The following is a 13,313-nucleotide window of genomic DNA, read 5'->3' as shown; positions in this document are numbered from 1 at the left end:
TTAAATGGGTAAATATATGAAAAACAAAATCTCGACCACTCCTTGATGTCTGCGATTTCTGCATCGTGACCCTTGTTATATTACCATGTTTCACCCATAAAATCCCCCAAAAATCCAGCTGTGGCCATTCACAGCTGTGTGTTGACACTCAGTAATACATGCTACATGGAGTTTTTGGATCGAAAAAAGGTAAGTATGCGATAATATCTCGTTAAAGTCATGTCGTCTTTAATTCTGCTCTCGCGTGCTGTCACCTCCAGATAGGGTTTCGCTGTTTAAATGTTATATATTTTTTTTAAATGCCCTTATGTTAAGAAATTTTTTTCCGCCAGAAAATTGAGATTTTAAGCTTTCAAATGATGTATCACACATGCATATCGGACAATTTTGAAAGTTGGTTAAATTGAGGGTCTCAGAGCCGAACTTCAAGTCACCTGAGTGTTTTCCGCCATATACAAAACAAGATGTACTGCTACCAGTCCAATCAATGGATTTCTGTGATGACATTCTATCCTGTAGTATTATGTCTCGAGTAGACAGGGATATTGGTGTTGAAGGGAAAAGCTACTGTCATCGCACACACCATATAATTGTTTGCATTAGTCTAACACATTCATCTCACTATTGTTTAAGCAGACTCCACTACACGCCCTTTGACACAGTAAAGTGAATCGCCTTTTGCGGGCTAATGAGGGGGAGATGAGAAAAATGGTAGTTTCTCGTAGGCACTGTCTAACTGTTTGCATTAGTCTAACACACGTAATATAATTCATCAGGAAATAGTATCATTTTCATATTTACGGTAGGACTGCACTACTAATATAAAATAAATAGCACACCATAGTTTAATGAGAAGAAATAGAGATACACAATGCCATCTTATCACAGAACCCCAACGCGTGCGTCACGAACAAGATTGATGCACCAACTCTTGCAATCAGCTCTCCCAGCAAACTCCAAGGACAAAGCGCTTTGTCCTAAAACAAGTACAGCCAGCCCGGACAGCAAAGTTGATAGCGGGCGTCCCATCCGCGCACGAACCTAAACCGGCCACAGAGGGGAAGACCCAAAAGCAACGCCCAGACACACCTTCGGACGCGCCTTCGACAAGGCCCGCTTCAGCAAAGACTTTAAAAAGACTGGACACTGAGATAACACAGATTTTTGCTGCTCGGAAACATGTAGCCTTGTTTTGGATCCAAAATTGTCCCTCCGTCGTCTGTTTTTGCCTTGTTTTTGACCACTGTCGACGAATAAATTGTCAACCTGCTTTCAGCGAGTCTTTTTCAAACTTTTGGAACATGGAGTCAGTACAAAGGGTTAATGTCAGAGAGAACGCGCGAAGTTCTGCCTTCCCGGTTGGCGCGCGCAGGGGCAGCATCAGCCGAGCGGCACTTGTTTTGGCTGTCGCCATGCCCGAGTGCGTCTTGGCCGGGGGGGCGAATTTCAACAGTGTGTTAAGGGGCACACGCCAAAATTCATTTGGCCAGAATGCAGTCATTAATAAATTATTATTTCTGTGCGGCCCGGTAGCAAATGTGCCACGGCCCGGCGGTTGGGGACCCCTGGATTAGATTGTATGTTTCAAAGAATTTCACATCTGAGTATTTTGTAGATAACCACCTATTGAACATATCAACGCAGGGTTCTATTTATTCAGTAAACTTTTATTCATCAGTGCATGATCAGAATGCAAGACTATTTTATTTTCACCGATTTTATATATTTTCCTGTCAGTTCCCTTACAAAAATAATGAAACAATTTACAGGTGATACTTTTTTTCTGCATGAAGGCAAATATTTATACAGGTGCTGTACAATTTAGAAACATTTACAACTAAATGTGATGGTAAAACTATATCTTTCTTATAATTGAGCAATACAAGGCCACAGTCTTATACATGGTAATGGAATGCACAGTAAACAGTACAGGGATCCATCATATCAACAACAAAGCGGAAAAAATATAAGTGATGCCAGACCATTTCTTCTGTACACCCTTCAAAAGGCAGTCTGATGCTTCACATGGCAACAAGAAAAAAACATGACAGTGCTCAAGAGCAGCAACATCAGTGCAGGTTTAAATTCAACCCTATTAATGTTCATAGTGGTTATTTCAAAAATATGGGTCACTGTTAGACTTCCTTTGACGAACGTTGAGTAATTTTCTACATGCAGTCGAGTCATTCGAAGGTCAATGCTGAGTACACGAGGACCTCAACACATCAAACTGCAAAGTACCATGTCCCTGATTCAGTGATAATAAATATTTGTCTATAATACACTGATATGTGAATCTGAATGAAAACCTCTAGAAAAGTGTAAATTGCATTATAACTAACACAAGCCTTTTTGTTTTCATAAATTATAACGTGTTTAATTTAGTGACAAAAATAACGCAAGGTGAAAAAACAATTTTTGTTGCTGTTTGGGAGGGGGCTGCTACGTTTTTGTTGATATATAGTACTGAAGTCAGAGCTCTTCTTACAAACAAGTTCTGTTAATTTGATTCATCCAAAATCTGTGACAACATTATGGCTGCAGCCACTGATTATTTTAATAGTTGACTAATCGGCTCCTTTGTAAATTACAATATTTACAGTTATATTACTCTGGGCTTAACAAAAACTATGCTGAAAAAAGATGGATTATAAATGCGATTTAACTATGTAACTGTATATATATTTTTTTAGAATTAAAAAAAAAAATTGTGTCGCACAGATACCAGTTTTCACTCCCTGTACAGATTCCTGTGCGATATCTGCCTGTACCGATACCAAGTTTTTTGTTCTTTTTGGGGGAGGGGGGGTCCTATTGTGATGAACTCATTGAAAGTCACAGCAGAAGGATGATTGTACGCCACATGGTTGGATGTCTTTCGTCATTTTGGAAAGGGCGACAAGCACTCTTTTTTTTTTTTTTTTTTTTTTACTGGCGGCCATCTTGGTTGGAAACGATCTTGAGAGCTACATATTGCGCAGTATCGGCGCGTTATTTCTTAGTTCTCCTCGCCTTCAATGAAATCATTTTAGTGCCGTATTGGTATCGATGCAACACACACACAAAAAAAAAAAACCTGTCGATGAATTTCATAAACAATTAGTCGATTAATCGTGGCAGCACTAGTCAATATGCAGTAAACACTTGGATAAATAATGCTGAGACCCGGTATATTAAGAAAATGCTACAGCGACATGGAAAAGCTTGCAAACGCACAATAGCCACGAGACCTAAAACACAGAGCTGCCAGGTTTACCCATCATGGATCGTTCAATAGAAATAGAATGTATAAATTGTTTTCTTTCTTTAATGTACTCATTATTCTTTATACAGGGTGGGGCAGAGCAACTTGCTTATTTAAATTTGGCGCCCTGAAATGATGGCTGGTCTGAGGATGGTAGAGATGGACTTATTTGAGAGGGTGGGGCTTAAAGTTTGGTTCTTAACGTGCATTATTTATTTTGGATTTATTTTTCAGGAACCCCAGTGAACATCATGGAGTGGATGAAGTTGGAACGCCTTATGCCAGGGGTCCCCAACCTATTCCACAAAGGCCCACTGTGGGTGCAGGATTTCATTCCTACGAAACAAAATGACAACACTTTTTCCCAATCTGGTGTTTTACAAGTGCTATCAGTTGATTGCAGTCAGGTGTGGCTTGTTTTAGCAGAAGCCTCATTGGTTCAACTGCCTCTGCTGGATCGGCTGGAACAAAAACTAGGACCCACAGTGGGCCTTGAGGACTGGGTTGGAGACCCCTGCCTTAAGCGGTCGCTCAATCAACGCAACGTGCTTTCCTTAGACATTTCAAATATTCCCCGTTTCCCTGAAACAATCGACTGCTGGCCAGGAACACGACCATGGGGAGCAATATTGAAATGTCTATAGAATGCAAATTGCGTTGCGACGATTGAGCGACTGCTTGAAAAAAATGCCTCAACAGCGAAAGCGCGTTCCAACTTCGTCCAGTCCATGATAATCACTGGGGTTTCTGAAAAATAAACCAAAATTAAAAAAAATATGTTAAGAACTAAACTTTAAGCCCCACCCTCTCAAATAAGTCTATCCCTACCATCCTCAGAGCAACCATCGCTCCAGGGCGCCAAATTTAAATGAGCAAGTTGCTCTGCCCCACCCTGTATTTAACAAAAACCATCAAGCAGACCTAGCAAGTATAGATTTTCCTCCCATTCCCAAAGCCTTTTCCTCCCTTATAGTTGCTTGTAGTAATAAATTGTAATGTTCATCTACACATTGTATTTCTACTTTAAAGACCCGGTAAGTGAAATGACTTAGCACATCTACTGACAGTTATAATTTAGATAACTTGCATTATTATGTATACATATAAAACAAACACGAGAATGATAAGCACAAGTGTCCGGTCTTTTGGGCTGTGTGTCAAAATCTCCGCAAAAGGCCGCCAAAACGTGGATAAGATCATGAGAGTGTACGAAAGCAGTCAGCTCATCAATTAATAGTGCTGTCAGACAGCAACTGATGACTCATCCAACACTACGAACACAAGTATGAGCCAGCCAATATAAACAATGTGCCCTTATACCTTCACAGTGACAAAATCAGATCCTTCATCCAAGTCTCACAGTGAGTGGGGGAATGTAAGGGTATCCTTCCAACCAGAGTCTGTACTGACGAGCAGAAAAATAAGGAGGACTCTTTCTTATTCAAAGGCAGGAACACTTTGTACGTTGGAACATACAATAACCTTGCAAAACCGAGCAATTCAAACTGGATGGAAAAAAACTGCAGGCCATGATAAAACCAAAATGCCATCTGAATATACATGTTCTATGTTGTGTCCACCTGGGACTGGATTTTGCTTGGACTGGGGACCTTCCATGGGCCTGGAGTGATAGGAGGCTTCTTGGTGGAGGTCCCATTGCAGCCAGGATCTTGAATGCTACTGCTGGACCCCCTGAGATCTCTTTGATTCACATCTTCAGGCAAACCATGGGACCTACTCTCCTTGTCTTTTGCACTCCTGCGGCTAAGCGTATCGGTGCCTGATCCCGTCCTCTCCCTGTGCCCGTGTGACTTTTGTGCCACCGTCTCTTTGCTCCTCCTGTGGCGATCACTTTCTGAAGTGTGAATTTCCTGCCACCTAGCCTCATCCTTGTACCTTCGCCCTTCTCCAGGTGGCTGCTGGCCAGCTGGGCGCCGTGGGCTTTGAGGTTCTTCCTGATTCTTCGAAAGCGTAGCAGCTTCATGATCCCTTTTGGAGCTCTTCTTAGGGCTGGAGGAGCGGGGGCCTCGCTGCGTTTCGTGCTTTCGATGCCTGCCTGTATCCTCTGAGGAACCCCGCTCTGGTTTTTTGGGGCTCTGAGAGCTGTCCACAAGATCTGTTCCGCTTTCTCGCTTAGGACTGGTAGCCTTGATGTCGCTACGGCTTGTTTTCCTGGCTTGGGTGCCAGGGCTGGTGGTGCGCTTGTTGGAAACCTGATGTCCTCTTGACCGGTTAGCTTGACGCGCGTGCTCCCTCCCGGCGCCAGGCGATCCCACTGACCATAGCTCCGTTCTGGGGAACTCATCGGGGCCCATTACCGGGGGTGAGGATGGGGACACTTCTGAGGTAGAGATGGAGACAGAGGACGGAGAGGCTGGAGATGATAACTGGCCTTCAATTATAGAGTGCTTGGATAAGTTTGAGGTTGGAATGGTTACGTTGTCATTTGAACCTGGGAAACAAGCAGTGAAAAGTAGGATCAATTCTGAGATAAATACCTAACACGTGCTTTACTGGGATATTATGCACATTGAAGGGGAAATAGAAATGTTAGAGGCGCAAGATGGTCACATTAAAACGAAAAAAAAAAAAAAAAAAAAGAACAAAATAGCACTTGAATTTCTAGTTATTGCCAATAGCTAGGTAGCAATGAAACATAGCTGTGAATGGCGCAGAGAGAAAAGCAATTGTTGCTAACCTGCTTGTTCTCCAGAGGCAAAATTCATGGAGATTATTTTGTGACGGAAGTTTACTGCACCGCTAATGCGGTTATTACAGAATTGGAGGACATTAGGGCTTTCTTATTATTACCTCTCTGATTTTCTGCTCCATATTCGTCAATTATATGCAATAAACTATCAAATGCTTTATTATTTTTGGGGTACAGTGATCCCTCGTTTTTCGCGGTTAATGGGGACCAGAACCCACCTTGACAAGTGATAAACCACGAAGTAGCCCCCCCAACCCATTTTTTTTTTGTGTGTTCAATATATTTATTCAGATTTAGCATTGAAAAGAGGTACATATAAGACATGTTTTTTTGACTTTTCCCCCAAAGTTAAATTTAAAAATAATACTTATTAAAAAAAAAAAAAATCTTTTAATAAATGTTTTTTAAGCAGTTCAAATGTAATAATTATGATAAGTTTTAAACATGTTACTGTCCCACCGAATTATTTTTAAACATGAAAGTAGAAAAATGCTTGTCTTCATTAATTGCTTCATCAAGTGAGTCCACTCAAATCTGCTTGAAGTATCAGCTTCCAAGCATCTCTGGCAAGATCAAATTTTAACGTCTGTCAATCATCGTTAACTTTAATAAGCAACTCCAGTGCACTGCCTGACCAAAACAAGCAGCAGGAGGGAGAGTGACACCTTGTGATTAGATCTGTGGCCTATACTACGAAGCCAGTTTTCTGGCTTAGCAGGGTAACTTCGAGAGTAACTTCATCACGTGCGACCTAAGTTCGCAGCTAAGCGGTGGATATGTTGGAACCGAGAAGTGTTGCCATGGCAACACACGCCACACGCCAAACCTGGTCGTCTCAGAGTTAGATCTTGCTTAACCCCAGAATTCTAATTAACCACGCTATAATTAAACAGCACTCCTCCGCGGACGTGTCCTCCTGACAATGACAGCGTATCTGGACAACCCATACGACATTGGCGCGCGGATTGTGAGGGGCTCTCTTCGGAGTGCACGGGTTTTTGGAGACCGCCAGAATCCGCTGGCGTACCCGGAAGATGTTGATGCTCCATGAAAGATATAGATTTTCAGCTGAGGGAATTCTTTACCTGTGCCAACTGATTGAGGCGGACGTCACTATAATGTAACCCGCCGAAGTCAGGCCCTCACAAACGGGCAGATTGTGTGCCTCTCCGTGCGCTCTTTCGCCAGGGACAATATATGCATTCCAATGGTGATGTTGAATATCTGCGTAAGAACACTGTATGCCGTGCGATTCGAAGTGGGGTATGGTACCGCTTCAAATTGATCGTTGAAATTGCTGAATGTAAACGAATGCGGAGCTTTGCTCTCATATACAAGAAATATATTTAACTGACTTTTCCAGCGTTATTTCGTTGTGTAAATGAGTTAATAATAATCATAGAAATATGTAGACTATTTAAACATTGAGAAAACTTGCGTTTTTTTTCTGCCAACTCGAAGAGGTTAAATTAAATGTCAAATCCACTGATAGGACAGACGCACAAATATAAAAGATATAAATGTTTATTGAATACTCATCTTACAGTCTTGTTTAACTGTGAAAATTCGTTACAAAAGACGGGCTTTAACTCACGCAACAACGCATGGCATCCCCGCATTTCCTTCTTCTCCTGAGTCCTCACAAAGATAACATAAAATTATGGGGGGGGGGGGGGTCTGTTCGGGCTCGGGCCTGCAAATAAAGTTAATTGATCGGGCTCGGGTCGGGCTTGATTTTTTAGGCCCAAACTAAGGAAAAAAAAAAAAAGACACGTATTCATACAGTCAATGGGACTAAACATACAATTATCCTGCTTCATGTGATGATGTGCGATAAATTATTTCTTACTGTTAACGTACTAAATCTTATTTTATTGTCCTGACAGCAGGCTTTATTTCTTTGCATGGACATAAGTAAACTGGCATATTGACGCATTCACAAATCACACGATCTGTAAATTCGCTGTCAACAGACCCGTTGCGTTCTACTCACTGAAACGGTGTTCGATTTCGCGGTGAGGGTGGATTTTAATTCCCCATAACTCCGCATGATCATCACGCATTCCTCCTCCGTGAAGTAAGGTGCCCGTGCCATCGTCACAAGTAGAGTTTGACTCTGGTCTCCGCCCCCTTTTATGTGAACGCGCAGTAACTCTGACTGGGTTGACACAGGTTCGACTAATCAACCTCATAATCAGCGTCGTAGCACCGACTGACCACAAACTAGACAACCAGGTTTTGTCAACTCTGGTTACCCGCTGGTAAACTGGATTACTTCTGGGGAGGTTGAACTCAGTTCGTAGTATAGGCCACAGGACAGCTCAACTCTATTTATGTATTCCTTTTTGTTTGGAAAGAACCCCCCAAAATGCACAATGCACTGAGGATGCAAAGTTTGAAGCGCGAAGTAGCGAGGGATCACTGTATTTTCAATCTTAATCACAATAACAGGTTTGCTAATTCGAACGAATATTTCTCAGCATTAGAAACTAGCTGTTAGCTAGCTGGTATTGTTGACTTTAAGAATTTAATTTCCTATGGAAAATAAATAAATGATTTTCCTATTATGATTGCATGAATGAGAGGGTTGCTGGCGATAGAGTGAGTCAATCAAGGTTAACTATTTATTAAGAATATAAAAAATAGAAGTGAGGACATAAATTTGCTCGAGTCATTGTTTTGATGATGTCAAACAATTTATCATGTGATTCACCGCTTTCCCCTAAAATTATTATTATTTTTTTTTTTAATGGAATTTTATTGTCATCATCATCGGTATCATTGACAATCATTGACAATTACAAAATGTGATATGATTTGCCCGAAGGAACTGAAGAAGACGACAAAGGTGGACGAGATGAAGCATATGCCTATCAGTTTCCCGTCCCCCATACAACTAAAGACGCACATTCAGGCATGGAACATACATCAAAACAGTAAAATAACACAGTCAACAATCTGGGTTTGGTAACTAAGCGTCCAGTCAAGCAGCTCGATTAATTTTAGGGCGTACAAGGTTATGACTTTGTCATGTCCCTGACATTTTTGCATCTGTTTGCTGTGGAACATTTTGTTGTGGCTATGTGTGTAACATGTTATCACAGCTGGTGTGAGTAGCGACTCAAAATGCTTTTCTTATAAGTCTCTTAAAAGGATACATTGCTGAGGTGTACATGGTGGCAACAATTGGCGCACACAAGGTCACTGTAATAGTTTCATCAGATATGAATGTATGAGAAAATCAAACAACATTATAAAAAGGTTATGGTAAAAGGGTTGAACACGTGCATGAATAATATTTACATCATTGGCTGCCATTAACGGTGATGAATGTTCAATCCATTTTGACTAGTGGTCTAGTCAAAATTGGTTCGGACGTCTATCGCTATCAATGGCAGTGAACGGGTAATTGTTTAAATATTATGTTTATCAAACCAATGTTTCCACAGTTTCAAGAGACAGCGATAAAATAAATAATAATAATTAAAAATAAAAAAATCTTTTATTTGAGATTCAATGTGGTCACTGGGAAGGGAGGACATTTTAAGAGGTCCTCCAGACATATTTGATATCTTCAAGCATTCTTTTAGGCTAAATTCACACAGCAGGCGTGAACGAGCAATGGTGGATAAAAGCGCAAAAAATACGTTTTGCTTCTTGAAACCACACGAAATTTAAAAAGTTGGCTCCGGTTGCATAAAATCCTCAAAAGCGTGATCTCCCAAAGGTCCCATATTTTACTTCAGTAATCACGTGAAGACGTGTCACAGTGTGCATACGTGTGATGTCACGGAAGCGTTCCCTTCACACTTTGAGTCGCATATGCTTCCTTAATATGATGGATTACAAGAAAATATCGGAATTTAAAAGGACATCACGCCCTGTGTTCTGAAACTAGCGTTAGATTTTTTGGGGTTTTTAAATGACTATTTTATGTATGGATCATTTTAAATTTGAAGAATAGGATGTCCTCCACTTCTGGAATTTCCTAATTTACTTGCTATTAAAACATTGACTCCACTTAGCAATAACAATCCTACCATAATTTTCGCACTACAGGCGCACCTCACTATAAGCCGCCACCCACCAAATTTGACACGAAAACGGCATTTATTCATAGATAAGCCGCAGCTGTCCTCATTTTATTATAAGTGTCTGTCATAAGACCAAATGAACCACCATGAAGCTTTGAACCAATTGGCTGCAAAACGTCATTGCTTCAAGAAGCCTCATTTGGCCATAACTGCTCCCATGGGGGAGACAGTCAACCTCTGTTGCCACCTGCTGTCAATAATGGTGTTATCCAACATGCCGCCAAACATGCATTGCAGCGCTACAGATGTAAATAACAATAAAAAATCATATTCTGTGCTAATTATTTCTTCAGTTACTGTTTCAGTTGTTTCATTAATTCCAATTTATGGTATTTGGTAACACTTTATTTGACAGTGGCATGAAAAGACTGTCATTAGACAATCATAATCATGACATGACACTGTCATGAGCATGAATGCTTATAACAGATGACATTTACTGTCATCCGGCAAATTATCTCACTTTTGAATGGATGTAAGATATAAGCTGCACATAAATGGGGTTGTGACATAATTTGCCAGATGACATTTAATGACATCTGTCATAAGCAATCAGTAATGCCCATGACAGTGTCATGTCATAATTATGACGGTTTTATGACAGCCTTAGAACACTGCTGTCAAATAAAGTGTTACCTATTAACTAGAGCTGGGAATCTTTGGGCACCTAACGATTCGATTACGATTACGAATCAGAGGCTCTGATACGATTATAAAACGATTATTGATTCACCCCCCCTCCTTTTTTTTTTAAAAAAAAATGTTTTGTAGATTAGTTCAAAAATTGTTCAAAAACCCTCTCAGGCTAAACCAAACTACTACTTCAGTATCAAGTTAACGTATAACAGTAAACAAATATACAAAAATAACAGTAAATAAAAAACTCCAGTCCCCATTCTGTATCAGCAGCTTTAAACTACATTCAATTAATTTAATGTTGTGAATCAACTGTTACAGTTGTTAAAATTGCTCCCGTTATCCAATAATTTCCCCTTTGTCTACTTTTGTCAAAGATTTAACACTATTTCATCATTTAAAGATAGATTCAAGACAAGATTCTGCCGATTTAGGAGTATTTTAGATAAAAAGTTAATTAGGTTCGCTACAACAGATCCTTCTAGAGAGGTTAAGATGGCGGCTGTTTACTTATGCCGGAAAGTCTCTCATTTAGCATCTCTGCTCAATAATACATGTTCTAACACCGACGTCGTCTGTAATTTTGCATCTAGTTCTACTTATATATGATATCTACTGTAGCCGTATGTTTGTAGCAACTAGCAACTGGGCGCTGTTTGCAGCGGCTGTCAGCCGCAGTCAGGTATGATTGTTTTTTTTTATCTAGCGGCATGAGTTGAACATGATATTTACTCTCGGTCCGTTCCTCATTGCGTCCCAAAGACCGCGCTGACTGTGTTTTATTTCCGCTTTACCTGGTATAATTCTATAATCGGAATTTGGATATTTGTGAATCGTTCTCGAATCTTCCACGGCCGAATCGCGAATAATCTAAGAATCGGAAATTTCGCACGTGTCTACTATTAACCCCCCCCCCAAAAAAAAAAAAAAAAATCAACAAATATGCCACACTGGATTATAAACTGTAGGATTCAAAAATCATGATAATCTTTTTCCCTCCTGCAAAAAGCCATGTGTTCAGTGGCATCAAAAATAACTTCCTAACCCCTGCAGGTCTGTTTGTTCTTCTCGGACTCACTGCTTTGGTTTTAGCCATAATTACATGGGCTGTCATGGGCAACTGGCCTATTAATTTGATGGTGGGTGAGAGGAAGCAGCAGAGAACAACACTTAAATCTGGCAGCAGATGAATCAGTTGGGAAAGAAGGAGAGGAGCACAAGGTTTTACCGCGGTTATTTAGGGACAGACCAAGAAAAGCAGTGAGGCCTTTAGTGATGCTCTGGTTTCATGTAGAAGCACAAGGTGGAAGAAGAGCTCAGACCTATAGGAGGAAGAGATAAATAGTAACAGACAGCCGTGCCAATGGTAAAAACAGAGAAGGCAAGTCAAATAAAGGAGCATGAAAAAGCTTGAGAGATACAAGAAGCGATAGAGAAAGCTTGCGAAAAACGTGCATGAAAAGAAGAAGCATATGGCCGATATTTTAAAATGATAGATCTACGTGCACGGTCAGGGACGAGCACTTGATTGTCAGGGGTCACTCACTGTGATCGGGAACTAAACCCTGGCCGGGTCGGAGCAACAGATGAACTCTATTGCCTCCCGCTTGGATCAGCTCGATGGCCCGTGTGTGCGTGATGCCCTGAGTGGCCTCACCATTGATCTCCACAATCTGATCGCCAACCTGTGAAACGGATTTATGCGTGAATTTTGGTTTTAATGACATCACTTTTGCTATTCATCCATCCAAACAGCAAAATCTCACATGGATCCTCCCATCTTTAAGTGCAGGCCCGTCCTCAGCTAGGCGCAGGATAAAAAGACCCATGTTGTACTCTTTACCTCCCCTCAGACTGAAGCCGAAACCCCTCTGGCTACGATCCAGCTCCACCACAAAACAGTCCTTTTTAACAGAAAGATGATTTCAAACGTGTGCAAGGCATTTGAAAAATATTTTCTTCTCTTTTGAGCTGAGATGGCATCAAAACTGCTGAGCCACCGAAGAAAAAAAAACAACAACTAAGAAATGAGTTAAAACATAGTCATATTGAACAAATGCTGACTCACCTGCTTGAGGCCTGATGGGTTGAGTGCTATCATGTCGCCATTCCTGCTACAGAAAAAAACAACAAACAGACATGAACCCTTTTAGAGACAGTGGTCATTACAGTGTACATGTATTTTAAAGTTCTCATTTGCTTTACTTAGTCACTGCCAGCCTAGGTCACAGTGTTGTGATAGTTAGATAAAGAGAGAAAAATGACATTCAAAATAACTATTGACGGCAAGAGACGCAACTGGGAGGGGCTGGAAGCGATCATTCAAAGAGTTAAGCTATGTGTGATTTTTTAAAACAAAACAAAGCAAAGCAAAGCAAAACAAAACAAAACTAGTTGGCACTGTAGAGTTGATGCAAATGACCCTTACAAGACCCTTCAGGGTATGACTCTCAACAAGCACGGGAAGTTTGGCCCAGATATGTTGTATAGCTGCCGAGTTATGACTGTTCAAATTTTTTTGCGAGACAAATTGTTGACGGTCATTTTCACTTTCCTGTTTGGACCCCTCCGCTTCAACGAAACCTCAATATTTTTCATCAGGCACCTGAACACAGGTCTTAAGGCTCCC

The 13,313-nt window shown here is 40.9% G+C and overlaps 1 protein-coding gene across 7 annotated transcripts in view; it reads right to left on the bottom strand.

Annotated features, from left to right (window-relative positions):
* Positions 1-693: 693 nt before the first annotated feature.
* Positions 694-13,313, bottom strand: part of magi3a (membrane associated guanylate kinase, WW and PDZ domain containing 3a) — a 242,252-nt gene continuing 229,632 nt past the window's right edge. For 2 of the 7 annotated variants that reach the window (XM_057829582.1, XM_057829578.1), the window contains exons 18-22: positions 12,753-12,798; positions 12,451-12,588; positions 12,231-12,369; positions 11,934-12,006; positions 5,553-5,696 (exon numbers count right to left, since the gene is read on the bottom strand). In XM_057829582.1, the coding sequence (XP_057685565.1) occupies positions 11,954-12,006; positions 12,231-12,369; positions 12,451-12,588; positions 12,753-12,798 (376 nt within the window). In that variant the 3' untranslated portion in view covers positions 5,553-5,696; positions 11,934-11,953. Of the gene's footprint in view, positions 5,697-11,912; positions 12,007-12,230; positions 12,370-12,450; positions 12,589-12,752; positions 12,799-13,313 lie in introns of all 7 variants that reach the window. The other 5 variants (XM_057829579.1, XM_057829581.1, XM_057829576.1 and 2 more) reach the window with 5 other exon arrangements.

Source organism: Corythoichthys intestinalis, chromosome 2 (assembly GCF_030265065.1).
Source record: "Corythoichthys intestinalis isolate RoL2023-P3 chromosome 2, ASM3026506v1, whole genome shotgun sequence".
Taxonomy (NCBI): Eukaryota; Metazoa; Chordata; class Actinopteri; order Syngnathiformes; family Syngnathidae; genus Corythoichthys; species Corythoichthys intestinalis.
The sequence above is the reverse complement of the archived record's forward strand: the minus strand, read 5'-3'. Positions and strand labels throughout refer to the sequence as shown.